Raw genomic sequence first — 18,299 nt, 5'->3', positions numbered from 1 at the left:
CTAAAACACTTGAAAGTAGGCACTCTCCTGGGAACTGTTTTCCCCTGCAGATTAATCCACCTTTGTGCAGTGGTCTAAGGCTCCTGAATGAAACAATACCTCATAACACTGTTGAAGCAGGGTCATCACGAGGGAGGTGAAACAGGAGGGCCACAAAGAGGCAGAGGGTAACACAGCAGACGGGTTTCCAACAGCAGCTTCAAGTGTCATCCTCAATCTGCTCTGACACACACACACAGCATTAGATCACGAGTTCAGCTTCATGACAAAAGTGGGCAGCGTAAGCAGGCATGATGTGCAGAGGCGAACTGGCGCCAAAGCCGACATGGAGGGAGGAAGCGCAGGGAGACGGATGCACACAGTAGTGTGCAAAAACAGTCCGCTGTGAGGACGGAGAGCTACCCGACGCCATAAACCTGCACGTCCGCCCACCCGTCTGTCCAACCTGGAAATGAAGCCGGGATGCTCCACTCATCTGCTCACAAACAATGTGGAGGTGACGTTATTTTAGGAAAATGAAGACAGAGTAACATTACCAACAATTAAAACCTTGATGTTGAGAGGCTGTGTGGCCTTCTGTATACCTGACTCTGTCTCTACTGACTTTAGCTCATTACATAGTGAACTGAAGTTGGTAATGCCTCCTCCACTCAGCATCAGCCTCCAGGGCTGAAACATGAAGCTCCCTGGTGTCCTCTTCAGGGCTAGCTCCAAAAGCAACTCAGTCCCCACCAATGTTCCCTCTAAGCTGTGCGTGTGCGCAAATGCGCAAAAAATGTACCATGTGGACCAATCAAAAAATGACATGGCAACATGGCATTTAAATGTTTAGGGAGGGGGAAGTTTTAGGAGTGACGACGTGTTTGAGATGTGAGAGATTTGCTACGTTTAGCGCAAATCTTGTGTAGTTAGTGTGTAGTTAGTGTGTAGTTAGTGTGTAGTGTAGTCAGTAGTGTTGTTGTGTGTGTCAGAACAATGAGGCGACTGCTGAGTGTTACAGGTGTTACAGCAGTGATACATCTGCTGCTGTCAGGCCTGCAGGGATCAGGCTGTTGTTCTCCTTCATCTCATAGTGGACAGAAATTATTTTTGGAGTGACACAAATAATTTGTGTGGCATCAGATTTGATGCAGAACAGCTGATTGTTCTGTAAATAGTTTGAAATGTTTATTTAAAAAAACGCCTTGGCTGCATTTTTAGGTAAACAGCTGCAAAAAACTTTGTTTGCATAACTCAGTAACTTTTTTGAAGAAGTAACTATGTAATTAATTGCCCAACATTGGTCATTATTTACTGTTACAGACTCTCTCCCAGACCACAGACTCATAATACAAGTCAGAGCTTTATAAAAAAAAAAAAGAAAGTTGTGTTTTCAAAATTGGAGTTATTTTTCCTTCCAATAGTGTTAACATGCTACAGGTCATGAACAAGATTTCTTTTCATTGTAAGTGGGCTGAAGCAGTTAATTAAAAGTAGTCTAACATAAATGCTGTAATTTGATTATTTTAATAAACATGTAACTTGGATGGATTCAATGCTGGCGTGACCACAGTGCACACGTAATGCAAGTACTTCCAATACTTAATGAACACTGTTAATGTGTCTGACATTAAATGTGGTAACTTCTGCAGGACCCCACAACTACAGAGACTTCGACAGCTGTGGCAGGTGTGTTTGGTAGTAATATAAGGTACTCTAAAGACATTATATTGGTTAGTTTAAGGATAAGACCGAAACACAGGCTTTCATTGTGTCTTCCTGCTTCTGCAGTAATATGTATTCTACCAGTTTAAGCTGTTCTTTTCTTCTTATTTTTATCGTGCTGATAGTCTGTGTATAGACTGAGTCAGCTCTGAAGTCTTCTCTGCTTTCTGTGTTTTAGTGAAAGCAGCTGTTGTTAAAGATTTAGTAGTTCCAGGTCCAAGGTCTGTGAAGATTCTCAGTCATCCAGGTCCTCGTAGTCTAAGGAGCTTGCAAAGAAAAGCGTCTGGACTTCTTTGGGTTGCTTGAAGACGTTTCACCTCTCATCCGAGAAGCTTCTTCAGTTCTAAGGTCAAATGGTGGAGAGTCCCAGATTTAAACCCCGTGGGAGTTTCCCCCCAAAAAGGGACAAAAGGACCCCCTGAAGATTCTCTACCTAATCACATGAGCCGAGGTGTGAAAACAGGCGTGGGTCACAATCAGCCAGGGTTTCGAGTGAGCTCATTGTGAAACCTAGCCCCACCCTATCATGTGATTTCCTGATCTCTCCAGCGTGTCCTTGGTCTACCCTGGGGTCTCCTTCCAGTATGGCTTGCCAAAAACACCTCACGTAGGAAGCGTCCAGGAGGCACCTTGGTTAGATGCTGAACCCCCTCCACCAGCTCTGTGTGGGGTGGAGGAGCGGCAGCTCTACTCTGAGCACCTCCTGAATATACAAGCTCCTCATCCTATCATTAAGGCTGTGTCCAGACACCAGCAAGCACCAGAGGAAGCTCATTTACTCTGCTGGCATCCATAAACTCACCGTTTCCGTCGTTACTCACAGCTCGTGGCCATTAGAGGGCGTGGCCTACCCACCAGGAAGTAGGCTGACCCTTTGCTGCCAAATCGTACACCTACCTATAGATGGGTTACTAGTCCCCTGGTGGTGGACCTGGATCACACATATATCCATTTTTCACACAGCACACAAAATAAAACCACCACAACAGATTCAGTATTAAATTTTTTCTTGTTTATTACAGGAGGCTTTTCTTTTATATACAGAGACATGTATTTGCAAAATACTAAAAAGTATTTCAACTCAAAGTACTAAAAAGTATATATATATTTATATATATTCATATTATAATTATAATTGTAAATATTATTGTCTCTAAAACACCAGGGTGGGGTCACTGAGGCACGGCTTTCGCCTCCTTTACACCGAGGTTTCACCGGCGAGTACCACTGAAGTCAGAGGAAAACGTTGTAACTTATTATGTTTTTGGGTTTTGTGTTTTTAGAAAATGACACAACTGTGATGGACACTGTTCCAATTTGGACTTTAAAAGTTGTGCTCATTACGTTGCTATTTCTTAATTTCCGTATATATTCAAGCCTTAAATTTCAGGAGTTACAAGGTTTTAACCCTCCAGCTATAAAGTTTAATGTTTTCCAGCGAAAGCACTAAAACTACTTGTATCATGAAACCTCTTATCGTCAACTTAGTGAAGCATATTTTCCAACTTCTACTATTTGTGGCCTCATTTTATCCCAAAGGTGGCAATAAGAGAAATGTTCCTGTTTTTCTCATGTGGAATAAAAGAGGATTCGAGAGGTGTCAGAAAGGGAAATATTCAAACTCCCCCCCTTTCCTAAGAAAAAGGCAACTTTCTCAAGATATGAGGTTTCTTTGGGACTGATATGACACTGGAAATCTGCAAACCAGTTCGCCACCCGCTGTGAAACCAGTGACGGTGTAAATGGGACGACTGTGGTTTAAGCAGTGAGAAGATGCCTGGAAAAACCAAACCCATGACGGCGGGAAAAATAATAATAATAAAAAAAAACCAAAAGCATCATTTTTATTATCCTCATACTGTAAATAAGATACAACATCACTCACTGCCTGTTTACACAACCGTTGTATTGCATTTATCACACAGTTAATAGTAAGAATAGCAATAATAGAGAACAATGAAACCTCTGGTTTTCTGTGCATTTCCTCCGTGTGGGTGTTTGTCGTTTTGTTTCGAGGATGATGAAGCAGCTTTTGGTTTTCAAACAGGGGAAGAAGGCAAAAAGGAGCAGAGATTCTCAGTTTGTGTTTTAAACACCCCCCTCCCTTCATAAAATGGACTCTTCCAAACCCCTCAGTAGCACCACATGGTCTGACCCACAGCTTGGAGCAAAGATGGTGTTTAATTTGCTCAGACTTTGAACAGTTTATCATATCAGAGCAGGAAAAATCATAAAGCAGACAGATTTTTGTTCTGTTTTTCATTCTGAGTGCTCAAACATTTTGGAGGTTATTTAGAAGGCTTTGTTACTTTCCCTTGTACAGACTGTTCAGGGACAAAGCTGCTCTTTGTTTTGCTGCTGTAATTGCTTCATTGTTTGTTTCAGGTGAACAAACTTCTGAGCAGCCAACTGTCCCAGTGATTGCAGTAAGTGTTTGAATGTGTTTTTGTGCTCAGTGCAAACCAAAGTCTGAGGTCCAGATTCACTGAAGCAACACTCTGACAAAAGCTTGTGCAGTTTTCTTTTTTCCACTGCAGCAAATACTGAATATCAGTTTGAGAGAGCTGGATATGTCAGGATGAGGTTGCCAAGCAGTACCCACCAAGTAATATCACCCTGGAGCTGTAGACTGGCACAAACTACAACGCTGTTAACAGGATGCCTCCAGTAGTAAACCCCGGAGGTTTGAGCTTTCAAGAAGCTTCTCAAAGCATAAAAACGGATTTGTCTCAAAGCTGGGCCTCCTGTTTTACTGATGAATCCTAAATCCTAAATGAACTATTTCTAATTACCTTTGTAAACTTGAACTGAAACGTCCATGATCAGGGGCAACAACTAGAGTATGTTTCTTGTAAACTCTTGAGGCTTTGCCATTCCCTGGCTGTCCTTGTAAATACGAATATGCTTTGAGTGACTCACCTGGTTAAATAAAGGCTGCACTGTCTCACTACAAAGACAGCTCAACTTCGTCTGATATCTCTCGAGCACAGTATTGATGTTTTACATGCATTGTGTTGATAGCTTTAGGTAATTTTGGAAGGATTTAAACAATCTTTGAAAACGGGATTCAAGACTTCATGAGCAGATCTCTGTTTGAAATCTAAGTAGACTAATGCCAATAACTGAGCCTTTAATTTGATGACTGTTCTTTTGCTGATATCTTTACTGACCTGGAAACACTCTGAAGAAAGTCCGTTTTTCTTTCTGGTCCTCTGAAAGGGTTCAAGCCAGCTCTAAGAAAATCACCGTCCTCTTTTAAAGTTCTAGTGAAGCTGTCTTTGTTCCAAATTTGGTAGTGAGTGTACAGGTCTTCTGGAAATTTGATCTATAAGCTCAGTAAACGGTTTACTTATCCTTTATGATCACAGCCGCTAGTTTCAAGTCTTACAGATTAAAACATGATCTTCATTTTATAATTGATAGTCCTGTTAGAAAACCAGATTTTTGCTGTCAGAGACCTAAGACGTCAGGCTTGGAGACCAGCCAGGTTGCTACAGGAAAATTTGCATTCTTTTGCACAGAGTTCACCCAACATCTCCAGGTGAACTCAATTTCAAAGAGGTATACGCTGTTGGACTAAAAACTTTACTGCAATTGCTTTGGTTGCTAGAAGATTGCAGGGCGATCGTGGCTCAAGAGTTGGGAGTTTGCCTTGTAATCGGAAGGTTGCCGGTTCGAGCCCCAGCTTGGACAGTCTCGGTTGTTGTGTGCTTGGGCAAGACACTTCACCCGTTGCCTACTGGTGGTGGTCAGAAGGCCCGGTGGCGCCAGTGTCCGGCAGCCTCGCCTCTGTCAGTGCGCCCCAGGGTGGCTGTGGCTACAATGTAGCTGCCATCACCAATGTGTGTGTGGATGGGTGGATGACTGATTGTGTAAAGCACTTTGAGGTCCTTAGGGACTAGTAAAGCGCTATACAAATACAGGCCATTTACCAAGATGGCCACAAGTTCCCACAGTCTTGGTTTCATTACTGCTTGTGAGTAGTTGGCAAGTGTTAGTGGACGTATTTCATGCAAAGTATGAGCAACCAAAGCAATCACAGGGTGCGGCAACTTAAACTGCTTAAAAGTTTCCTGATGAATTTATTTCTCTCACTCGCTTATTGAACAAAACATGGTGTTCATTTAGAAAACTGTGGCCCTATTAGAGTGAAACAGTCAGATCAGCATACAGGTTAGTGAGGGCCTAATCCTGCTTGCCTGCCTCAAGACATTTCAAAAACTTAAGATGGACAAGCCTTCCTGCTTGAAACTTGAAAAATGAGACTTGGCAAGCCAGTAAGGGATTTCATGTTCATCTTTTATATGCAGTTTATGGGAATTAAACAGCTGGATGTTTTCTTATTCAGCTGTCTCCATTTTAACATCTCAGTATGGAATTACATGCCAGCATGTGCTCTGCTGACAACACTGCACGCTTTTCCCTGCAGACATTAGTGAATCTGGACCTTTTTGACAGTTAAAAGTGACGTCAGCCTGTTAGCTCTCTGTGCTGTTTGTTCGATAGGTTATGAGGAAGAGTCACAGCAGTGATGGAGGGGAGGGGACTGTGGAGACTGTGTTAATGATCAAAAACCATAAGAATCAATTCATCAACCAACCAAACATGAAACCAGTCAAGAAATCAGAAAAATCAACTGGCTCATCAATCAGTCAAGCATATTATCAATCAACCAATGGTAAAGCATGGCTTGGAGTGATGGGGTTCATGTGTAGCAGGCACACTCTGGGTCTATTGCTACTGAAAACAGCCCTTCAGCACAACTGCAACCTGAAATATTATTATTATTATTAAATACGCCTCACAGCACAGTTCAGCAGTGTATTAGTATTTACCTAGTTTATATCGTTATCTATTCTCAATAGAATCTAGTAGAAATAGAGTCCAGACGGTGCCAGTAAAATTTTTTTCTACTTTTTTTCCTTTTTAAAATTAGTCTAGGAAAGCGTTTAGTAAAGATCCCTCGGGTGACCACAACGACAGAGACAGAGAGAGAGGTTGTTTGAAATATTGAAGCAGACTGAACAAATGCTGTACACGCACACTTTGACACTTCGTCTTAATAAAAACAAGCGGTAACGCTGCTTCACGTCGGCTTCGTGCCACTGTATGGACCCGTGTGTCTGTAAGTCCACAGTAACGCCATCAGTGCTGCATCCGGCTAATCAGATTCCACCAAATGCTCAAAGTGTTAGTGTGGGATTTTTCCCTTTAATCCACAGACACATACAGTGAGAAAAAGCATCTGTGAAGTCAAGCGTTACTCAAGAAGTCAGTTAAAAGGTATCTGCAAACCGTTATTGCTTGACGCGGTTTGTGTTTGTTTTGTTAGGTTTTTTTTTTGTTTCTCTGTGCAAAATAGATAAAGAGCCATCTCGCTCGACCTCCTCTCCTCCTCCAGCCAAAATGCAAAAATAATTATCATAAAAAAGATAAATAAAAATAAAGCAATTGACCTGAAAATCTTCCCAAAAAAGTAGATGAATAAATAAATAAATAAATAAATGAAGCAGTGTTTTGGTTTTGAAGAGTTGATTTTTCAATCATTGGGGGAAAAAAATGACATCAGCAAAGTCTTCAATGTGCTGAATATAAAATCTGCACCTAGAAAAATGGGCACACCTATTTCACCACAGAAGGTTCATTTTGAATTGTTTGATATTTTCAGTAAAAACTAAAGCTATAAATTCTCCGCGTAGGAGTCAGAATTCACCAATTTATCTCCTCACACTGAAATGAAATGCTTCATTTGGAGAAAGAATGAAGCAGAAAAGCTTTCAGTGTCCTGGATAAACCCGAAATGTATAATAATTGAACAACTGGGATAAAAAAATGAAAGATGTTATTTATGGTTTATGGATTAATCTGAAGCTGTAAATAGTTCATATATTTTGGCAGCTGAACGTCCAGCACCACAGAGAGCTCTGTGGTCTTCTAGCTCCATAGGGGGCGGTGTTGAGCTCATCCAGAGTGAACTGGGCAGTAAAACAAAAATTTTAAATTTTCGAGGAAAAAATTTTCTTCCCGAAGTTTGCATGTTTTTTTTCGGTAGAAGGGCTCAAGACAATGAGTGGAGTTCGATTTTTTTTTTTTACAGGTTTCTATTGTAGTAGAATCTCTTTCTGTGATTATCAGAGATTCACAACTTCACCACATAGGAACTTCTGACGGGGTTTCTGCTGCCATGGCGGGAGGACGTTCCATCCCAATTGCTTAAGTAATCAGCACCCATTAGCAGCATGCTAGTGTTTAATGTGCAAAACCGGCTTAACTGTGAGAAAAACCGAACATAAGTGTTGTTTTGATTAATCTCAGACATGCTGTTGATGCTGGATTTATGAAAAGTAATATAGATGTTTTTGAATAGAAGCAGGTGGAAGTCATTAACTTAGCTGTTTAGCTCCATTCACCCTTTTTCACTAAAGACAGTCTTGCCAGCGCCCCCTTCTGGATCTCTGACTGAATTGCAACCAAATTCCGATAAAATTTGGTTAATGGGAAGCAAAATGTGTGTGAATTACTGAGCCTCATTTACATGAAATGTATCTCCGCAGGGAGGCGTGTGACTTCTTGCGTTATTCATTGACAGTACCAAGAGTATTCATACTTCTGTCACACTGACAGCTAGTCAGGAACAAAATACTAAAACTTTGGCAAAGTAACAGAGTTTCATTGCCTTTTGTGCAGTCTCTGGTTTCTTCAATGTTGTCATATTGCTGTTGAGTTTTCAAGATAAGGTTGTTCCAGGACACTGGTGATGGTCAAACACGAGAGTCAGCGTGGCCTTTTAAGCTTTTCATGAAACCAAATGGGGAGAAATCCTGATGCAGATGTGCTGAGCTGATTGTCGCTCTGTAGTCAGAGCTGGCTGACACCACCAGGACCTTAAAGCCGGTTTGTGCCGAGCCGAACTCAGACCAGACAGATGCTGAATGACAGCGGGTGATTTGTCATAAAAGTTGACAATGTTCAGTTTGTACAGAGACATCAAATGCTCTTAGGAAAAGAAAAAAAATGAAAGGAGGCATTTATGGCATTGAAATAGGCTAACAGGTGTCCTGCATGAATCTCAGTGTTCTGCGCTTGTTATTGCTGTCTTGCTTCCTTTTGAATTGATCTTTTACTTCTGACCTGTGGTCATTTTTGTATGTTTTTTTAACCTCTTTGTTCAGATGTTTTTATTTTGCTTTTTGATTCTTTCTATGAAGCGCTTTGTAACATTGTTAGGAAAAAGCTATATAAAATCTACGACTATTATTATTATTACCATCATCATTATTTTTATTACATGTCTTTGTTCAGTTGTTAAAAAGCAAAGACTAGTGGTTTGCTGCATGCTTAAACCTATTTTGAATTTGTGCTAGGCTGGTGTTAAACCAGCAGTCTGATGCTTTTACTAAACTGAATAATAAAAAAAAGAGTAAATTCACCTGCAGTCTTGACTATTTTTGGCATAGGAGAATAACACTACAGTTGACAAGCCTCTTATTTTCCTTCCACCCAGGCAGGTGTTTTTCAAAGCATTCCATAAAACTTATTCCTAAATCATGCATCCTTAATCAATGAAAGCCAGTAAGCTTCATTTTTCTCCCCACTCAGTGTGGTGACAGTGAAATAGGACTCTTCTGCTTCATGTTATAGGGAAGTGAAGCCGGAATATCTAACATGACTTTTAGACAAATCACCCACAAGCCAACAAACTGCCGAGTATGAGGGCGTCCACCACTGGGCAAAGATGCGTGTTAGAAGAGTTTGGGACCGTGTAGAAAATCTCATTGTGCACTTGTGTCATTTTTTTGGTGTTATCGCAAAAAGTTTTGAGAAGAAAAATAATGAAATCCCAGGCTCTTCTACACTGTGCCTTCGCCCAGGTGCGGTAAAGCGAGAGCAGGTGCAAACTCAAAAAGTGCAAAACTGCCAACAAAAACAGATGAAGATTCAGGTTGTTGAGATTTTTTTTTCCTGACTGCACCTTCTCCTCTCATCTATTACAACATAGTAGTTCAGCCACTTTTTCATAGCTAGTGCCACTCCGAAGTCAAAAGAGAGACCGCTAACTGGTTTTCTTCAACTTACTCTAAAAAATATAAAAAATAGTAATAATTGTACCGCTATTAAAAGACTGGTAACATCAACAACGTACTTTTACTACGAAAACATTGTTTTGAAATCACGTTGTCATTATTTTCCCTCCTCTCTCGAGTGTCAGTCAGAACGCCACCGACCCTTAACGTGTTGAGAAACACCGCCGTCACTCTTACAAGAAAACATACTCTGAGAATATTGATCAACTGTGGGAAGGCACAAACTCCCCAGGCCAAAAAATGATGGATACATTTGTGATATAGTTGCTCTGCCCCCTCTGACCACCTGTAGCTTTGGTGAAAGGTCATTGTTCTAAACTCCCGGTTCTGGTTGACCCAAGAGTAGGTTTTCCTTTACTGTCTATTACTCCAACAAAGGCAGAGTTGACCTGACAGACAGGGTTACCCTCTCTGTTTTGCAGTTGCTTTGCTTCCTTTCAGGAAACTCCCAAAACACTTTCTCCAGGGAACAGGAAATGACATTAAAGGTAGTAATTCTTCCATGTTGCAGGCTCCTCATAGTTCTTCATAGCTTCTTTCTGCTGCCGCTTCAGCGTTCTCAGCTATGGTACATCCAGTAAACAAAAGAATAAACAGGCCAACCTCAAATGAGAAAATCCTCATTTGTTAATTATTTTTTTGCTTTTCTGTTCCTGCTATGGCGTCATTTCCTGCTGTCTGTCATGGGTGATTTCTGACTGTGATTGTTCACTTTGTTCGCTGCCCGCAGTGTCGGCAACAGTTTCTGTCTTGACAGCGAGCGGTTGAAAGATCTCGGATGTGGCCCGTGTTACGCTGTCATATGAAGGTGGAGATGAGGTGGAGGAAATCGTCTCTGAGCGCTCGATCCCTAACATGCTTGAGCCGTAGTTTTCTCTCATCATGGTAGCAATCAGCCCTTCTTTCTCAGGCGCATCCTCCCCAAACACTACTTCACCTCCTTGTTCACCTTCACCTCCCGCATGCCGAGGTGTGGTGATCTGGCGGTACATGTAGGAGGCGGCCTTCAGCTGTCGCCTCACAAGGTGTCTGCGGTAACACCTCTGGATGATGGTGGCGGAGACTTCTTCCTGCTTGCGCCTCAAAGTTGTAGTTATGGGTTCATAAGAGATCTTGGACGGGTTCGCCATCATGAACTTCTCCTCCATCTGCTGCTTGAGGGCATCCATCTCTCCTGACTCGCCCAGGACACGCTTGGTAAAGGCAAACAGGATGTCCAGGCAGTGGATTTTGTCTCCACTGACCATGGGCAGGTCCATGGAGATCAGTTTGATCTTGTTAGGCTTGGCGATGCGCAGCGGCTCTAGCAGCGAGTCAGCAAAGTCGGACAGCTTGGAGTACTCGATAAACTGCGTGGCCTCCGGGTCGAACTTCTCCCAGACCTCGTAGAACATCTCGAAGTCGTCTTCGCTGAGGGGTTCAGTGCTTTCCTCAGTGGCAACACTGAAGTTCTCCAGGATGATGGCGATATACATGTTTACCACAATCAGAAAGGAGATGATAATGTAGGTGACAAAGAAGGTGATGCCCACTGATGGGTTCCCACAGTTCCCCCTGACGGTGGTGCCAGTGTGGGGGATGTTGGCATCGCACTCCTCAGGGGAGTTGTTGAGAATGGGATTGAGAAGGCTGTCCCATCCTGCAGAGGTGGTGATCTGAAACAAGCAGATCATGCTGTTCCCAAACGTCTCAAAGTTGAACATGTCATCGATCCCCCCCTGCCGTTTCACGTAGGCAAAGTTGGCCATACCAAAGATGGCGTAGATGAACATGACAAGGAACAGGAGAAGTCCAATGTTAAAGAGAGCAGGAAGGGACATCATGAGGGCAAACAGTAACGTCCGGATTCCTTTAGCGCCTCTGATGAGGCGCAGAATTCGTCCAATACGAGCCAGTCGGATCACTCTGAACAGTGTGGGTGACACAAAGTACTTTTCAATGATATCAGCAAGCACGATCCCTGAAAACAAAAAGCAACAAAGATGTAAGTCACACCACTTATATGCATTTATAGAAACATTTGCAACTCCTGGGTGAGCTTCTAATTTGATTTGTTTCTTGTTTTAGGTCTGTGAAACAAAGAATTGTGTTTTGTTTTTATTCATTATCCACTTCTATCACTTGTTTCTCTGATAATGTCTCTGGTTGGAAAAGGTTACCAGTTTTTGTTGGGAGTAAGAGTGAAACGACATGTTTGATCCCCCCTTTTTATGTGAATGTGCGCAGATCCTGAAGTAGAAATCTTGGGTTCAATTTGATTACAACAATCATGACACCGCTTATGTCTGACTTCAGTCAAGCCAGCTAATGTAAAGAAAGTCTGACTATGTTGAACACGCACCCTTCTGGTATCTGTGGGATGCACCAATACAGTTTCTGGACACAGGGTGCTAACTAAGCTTGCCAGTGTTAGCTGACAGCGTAGTACGTCATCCTGAAGCCTCAGTCACACAGGCCTATAGACTGTTCCCCAATGAGTTGGTGAGTGGTTGCTGGATACTGCAGCGTGTTATCTACCACAAGAAGGTTGTAGCACCAAAAACCTGTTTCTTATTGCTTTGGTTGCTCCAGGCTCCAACTTGTCAGCAGTTACTTACTAGGACTGGGCGATATATTGAGTTAAAAAAAATGGATATATTTTTATTCGAGATATAAGATGTGACAATATTGTTTATATCGATATAGTCTATGTTACGTTATAATTATACTTGTGGAGCCGCAAGTTTGCCTCTCTTTCGTCCACTTTTGTCTCTATGCAACGTTACTCGGCCTCACCTGTCCTTCACTGAACACAACTCCCCCATAGCTTCACCTGCAGGCAATGACAAGATGGACACGGCAAATCTCCGTTAACGAGTTACCGTGGATCGCCTTGTGCGTGGGGCTGGATGGCGTCAACGTGTTAGCGAGCTAACCGTGCTAATGAGCTAACCGTGCTAACGAGCTAACCGTGCTAACAAGCTAGCCCACAGGGGCTGCATGGCCTAAAATCCTTTCATTTTCTCACAAATCGACAGCACGCCTTATGTATGAATTCTGGTTGTGCTTACTGACCGTGAACCGATTTTATATGGTACACGGCGCTCAGCAATCTGTCAAAAAATGTTTTAGTATGACTTTGGTAAGCTACGCTTGATGGATTGTTGGAGCATTACGGCTACTGTAGTCTGGAGCCTCACGGAGGCTGATAATTTATTTTTGAGTAATTTCTTCATGTACATCTACGCTGTATGTTAATAAAAGTGCCTGTGTGACATCTGGGACACAGCTTTGACTAAGAGCTCTCTTTTTGTTCTTACCTTATAGCTTAAAAAAAAATTGAGATATATATCGTATATCGCCATCAAGCTAAAAAATATCGAGATATGAATTTTGGGTCATATCGCCCAGTCCTATTACTTACCAACCAACCAGCAACTAATGCTGAATAAATATCATATATATGTTTGTGACCAATGTCACTTGGTGAGACATTTCCTGCAACTACTGGCCAGCTTGTTGGGGAACACATATTTTTCCTTAGTGACCAGTGGTACCATGGAGTCATTGGCCAGTCCTTTACCATACATGACTGGGGCCTAATATGGTCACTTCTGGCTCTAAAGAGATGTCCATAAAGTGGAGTGATCATCATCCAGTCTTTGACATTAGATGGGCATGCCCATTGTTTATACACTATAATTTTAAAAGTGGTCATTCCATCTATCACATGGTCTTAGCTATTAGTCACTGGTTCTACCTGCAGTGCCTAATTTAGATAATTTTGGCTTAAATATAACAATTAATAAAAAGCAGTGATACTTGAAAAGGAACTGTTTTCTGATGTACCAAACTAAGAATTGATTACCTCCAGACTATTGAATTTTCTTTAATGTGTTGGCATTCCTGTGAGTTACATCATCTAAAAGCTCTCAGTTTGGCTCTCTCAGTGTTTATGTGGCAGGTCTGCTGTGATTACAACTTGACTAATTGGATCTGGAGAGCTGAGGCGTCTTTTCCCACTAACAGCAAGTCAAACGCTGTAATTCATCCGTCTTTTCCTTGTTATCGGAGAGGGAAACACACACACACACACACACACACACACACACACACACACACACACACACACACACACACACACACACACACACTGTTTTCTTTCATTCACCTCCCTGTGTAAGTTATAGGTGATGGAAGGAAGGAGTGGAGGGAGTCGAGAGGGAATCACCATCACATCGTACATCAACTCAGCTTATGCCCTCCATCCTAACATCTCTCTCTCACACACACAGACGCAGAACAGACGCAATCATGTTTGATTTGTCTTCAGGGACCGCCCTGTGGCAGCTCCGATTGCTGCTGTTACCTTCACCTCCCCCATGCAGCCTCGCCTCAGCATGCACACTAACACACACACAGACACACACTTAATTACACACATACACCCAATCTTGTCAGGCGAACAGGAGCAGCAGCGCACGCGACGTATGAACACTGATAGCTGAATTAACTGCTTGGGATACTCTGTGCTGTCCCTGCAGACTGCCTGTCATGTGTGTTATTGTGTGTATGTGTGTGTGTGTGTGTGTGTGTAATTGTAACATGACCGCACAAGACCTTGGTGCAGGTTAAACATAAAGGCCAACCACATGGTCACTTTGGTGACAAATAACTGTCAGGCAGACGTCCCATTGTTTTCTGCGGCCACAGCTGATGGCTGACACACATGTGTACACATGCGGGGTATCATGAGCTCCACACACACACAAAGCCTTATGTCAGCTGTAAGTTATGTGAAACAGCAGTATATAAGTTTGACACATGTCATGTCTGATAATGAAGGAAAGCAAGATGATTTGTTTAATCTTTCCTTTCAGCTTGTATTTTGGTCAAAATGATTTTAAACTAAGTTTAGAACAAAAGAAGAACTTTGAAATACTGCCTCACAGTTTCAGTATTGTAGTTTAATCACCAGCAGTTTTAAAAAAAACCTTAAGAAAACATTTTAGTTTCCTAGAAACTATTTCCTTAAAGTTAGCTACGATGAATGAGCAGCTCTTTGTTGAGTACCGGTAATGTCAGAGGTAAGTGAAATGTCTCCTTAATTCAAAATTTCTTAGAAAAAAACTCTTAGAAGTTGATTCGTCAAAAATGTGACAGATTTTAGTCACTTTATTTTAGAGGAAACTTTGCACATCAGTCCTTCTGCTGCACCGCATTTAAAATAAAGTTGTCTTTATTTTGCTCCAGTTGGAGATCCTTATCTTTAAACCTTACCGATATCTAAACACGTAATAAAAGTTTTTTTTACCATGCTGTTAACTTACTTTTTAATGCTGTGAATCTGAGCATTTTCATAAAATAAAGCCTGCCTCAAGAGGCCATTATTGGAACTGCAATTATTATTTTTCAATAGATCAACACAATGTACAACTTTCTAGGAAGCTTTGGTTTATACTTTGATTTATGTCTGTGTTTGAAATACTCTGCACTCACAAGACACTGCTCTTTTTTTCTTTCTGTTATTAAAATGAACTGAATGTGCCTGTGCTTAACACTGCAGATTTTGTGTGAAACTAACCGCACCTGTGAGCACTGTTTATGGATTTGGGGACCATCTGCTTTTTACCCCGTTTAGTAAATCTGGCTCAAAATCTTTTTGAAGCCGAACTCACCCACGATGGAGAGAATGACCACCACGAAGTCGAAGATGTTCCAGCCAATGGTGAAGAAGTAGCAACGCAGCGCCATGATCTTGATCAGGCACTCGGCAGTGAAGATGATGATGAAGGCCAGGTTGATGTTGTTCAGGATCTTCTCCATCTGAGGCGGCTGCTCGTCCGTCTCCACCATCATGGTGATCATGTTGAAGAGGATCAGCACCATGATGATGATGTCGAACGCTTGCTTCCCAACCAGGTCGAAGAAGAAGCCCTGCAGAGCGTTCTAAGAAGCAAGAATGTTCGGTTAGCCGATAAACCCCCATTTAGTGTTTCTGTCTTTGCTAAGCCACGTCAGGTTGTTTATAAGCCAGTCATTAAAGACGCCAATCAAAGTGCTGTACAGCAGACATTTACAGGCTTCGCTGCCACAAAGGCAGATGCAGAATTTTTTGCCACTTAATTCAACAACTTTCTGTCCAGACGAGAATAATCTGTTCTCTAATTTGAGACTTCAATTTTAATCTGACACTTTCATGCGCCGAGCTTCTTTAATATGCTGCACAGGGTTGTGACAGACGTTCATGCAAGGGACACCTTAGCCTTCAGTCACACTAAAGCAGGAAAAACTGGTAGCTGGAGAGTGATTGTATTCACTTTTTGGTTGCCCAAAAGTTTAGAGTTCTGAGAGGTTGCAGAAGAGAGAGGCAACCTGACTGGGATCCCTCTCAAAGAGCTCGGCGAAGGTTTGCAATTAATCGCCATCCTCTCAACAAGACAACCAGCCTGGCATGGTGACTCAGTCAGAGAGAGTGTGTGCCAGTGAGGTGAACATGAGGTCCGAAGGTTTGTCGCAGGTAATTTACTGCAAATGATGCTAAACGTAACAGCAAAAAGCACATCTTATTTTCATTTTATACTGCCACGTTTGTTTGTTGTACTTGTTAAGTTAATATTTTATTTCCATTTGATTTTCTTATTCTTTACCAGCTACTTTGTTCTCTCCCTTATAGAGACATTTAACTCTAACAAATTCTCGAGAATCTCATTTCTAATTGAGTAATTCTACTTTGGGGATTCTATTCTGTCTATTGTATTCTGAGAGTTATTCTGCTTTAATAAGTTATCGTATTATTCTGTTATTAGATGCTTTTCTTGCTGCTATAACAGGAAAGCGACCATTTAATTATTCAGTTTTAAGAAGAATAATGGACTTTGAGAGGACATGGAACCTGCAGGCTGATTAATGATGCTGAGACGCTCCTGTAAGCTGAACCTGGACTGAAAAAGACCTTCAGATGAGGTGCGTTTTTAGATCTGAAGACTGTTGGAGAGGGTCGATGACCCGATCTGGAGGGGGAGAGTTCAAGTGTCTCAGAGCATGGTTCTTGGGACTGCTGACAGCTGCTGCTCAGCTGATGTAAATAAAACAGCCTGCGATTTAAAAGTGTACCAGCTCAGACATATACTCAGGGGGACGCCCATATTTGTGCTTATGTGTATCATGTATGTTTTTGAAACAAATCCTAAACTTGACTTATTGTTCTTATTGTGTTTACATGCACCAATAAGGAGTCTAACACCTTTCTACACTTACATTTCTACAAAAGTAAAGGACTGAAGGAATCTCTGTACGTGTGCATGGTTGGGGCGTGAGAACGTGGAGAATTTGTCATCCGTCGCCTTCTTTACTTTGATGTTAGTAAACAGCTGGAGCGTGACACAGCAGCAAGATTCATGCAGTTCTGCTGTAATGTGAGCAATGATGACCTTTGTGCAGGATAAACATCAAGACTGCCCAGATGGCCATCCTGCTGACAGATAACTGTCAGGCAGACATTAGATATATTAGCTCACTGCATAGTTTTATATTTTTATCTTTATGCTTCTCAGGCAAGTTACAAGAAACTCCACTATATGAATTTTATAAATATCAGAAGAAAATGTTTTAAAACTTGAATCTTAGTTTAAATTAATTAGAAGTTTACAAAATAGAAGTTTTTAGATTGCTTTTTAAACTCAACATCAACTGCTGTTGAGCCCCGGCCACAGTTTAGCTAATGATTAGTGATTAAAAAGAAAACCTTGACAAAAACACTTGATTTCATGTTGCTCAATTTCCACAAAAACTCTTTCTTTTCCTAGAAATGTAAGAGGTTAGATGTATAATACAAACATAATTACTGCATAGTTTGGTACTGATTACTTGAAATGGAAAGTGTGGTTGTGGCTACATTTATTATGCACCCACTAACGTAGCAGTTAACTGAAAAAAAAAAAAGGCTCATAAACTATCAGTTTCCTAGAAAGGCTCGTCTAAATTCTTGGAGCAGTAGAAGCTGATCTTCAGGTGAATTTTGAGGTACATACAGAGGTATACTATAGGTGTATATCATAACATCTCTTATCAGGTATAAAGGGCATGTTGTGCGTCACTGTGAAGTACACTCATATTAATGGTCCAGATCTTTTTAAGTAAACAGATTCTTCAGTGAGAGGCTGCTCTGTTTTCTGATATGCTGGTAAGTCAAACATTCCTCTGAAGGCCAGTCGATAAACTGAAGATGACATACATGTCTTACTACAGCTACATCTGTCATACACTTTCCCAACAACGCTTCCTGCACATTTCAGATGTTCACAGGACGTAATCTCTAATCTATTGAACAGTTGGGTTCATATGTTGTTTGCACAGTAGCACAATTTTTCTAATTTTGCTTAAAAAAAACTCTTAAAAAAATGAAAATCTGAACTTGGATCACTATGATGTGATCCAAGTTCAGATTTCATTTTTTTAATACTTGGATGAAACTCCTTTGCATTTAATGACAGCCTGAAGTCTAGAAACTGTGACCATCACCAGAAGCTG

The 18,299-nt window shown here is 41.5% G+C and overlaps 1 protein-coding gene across 1 annotated transcript in view; it reads right to left on the bottom strand.

The window, feature by feature from the left end:
• Positions 1-2,729: 2,729 nt before the first annotated feature.
• LOC308385565 (sodium channel protein type 3 subunit alpha-like) overlaps positions 2,730-18,299 on the bottom strand; it is a 268,750-nt gene continuing 253,180 nt past the window's right edge. Inside the window, exons 31-32 of the mRNA XM_080864556.1 lie at positions 15,446-15,716; positions 2,730-11,748 (exon numbers count right to left, since the gene is read on the bottom strand). Coding sequence (XP_080720682.1) covers positions 10,445-11,748; positions 15,446-15,716 — 1,575 coding nt within the window. The 3' untranslated portion in view covers positions 2,730-10,444. The remainder of the gene's footprint in view (positions 11,749-15,445; positions 15,717-18,299) is intronic.

This window comes from Rhamphochromis sp. 'chilingali' (assembly GCF_963969265.1).
Source record: "Rhamphochromis sp. 'chilingali' genome assembly, chromosome: 18".
Taxonomy (NCBI): domain Eukaryota; kingdom Metazoa; phylum Chordata; class Actinopteri; order Cichliformes; family Cichlidae; genus Rhamphochromis; species Rhamphochromis sp. 'chilingali'.
The sequence above is the reverse complement of the archived record's forward strand: the minus strand, read 5'-3'. Positions and strand labels throughout refer to the sequence as shown.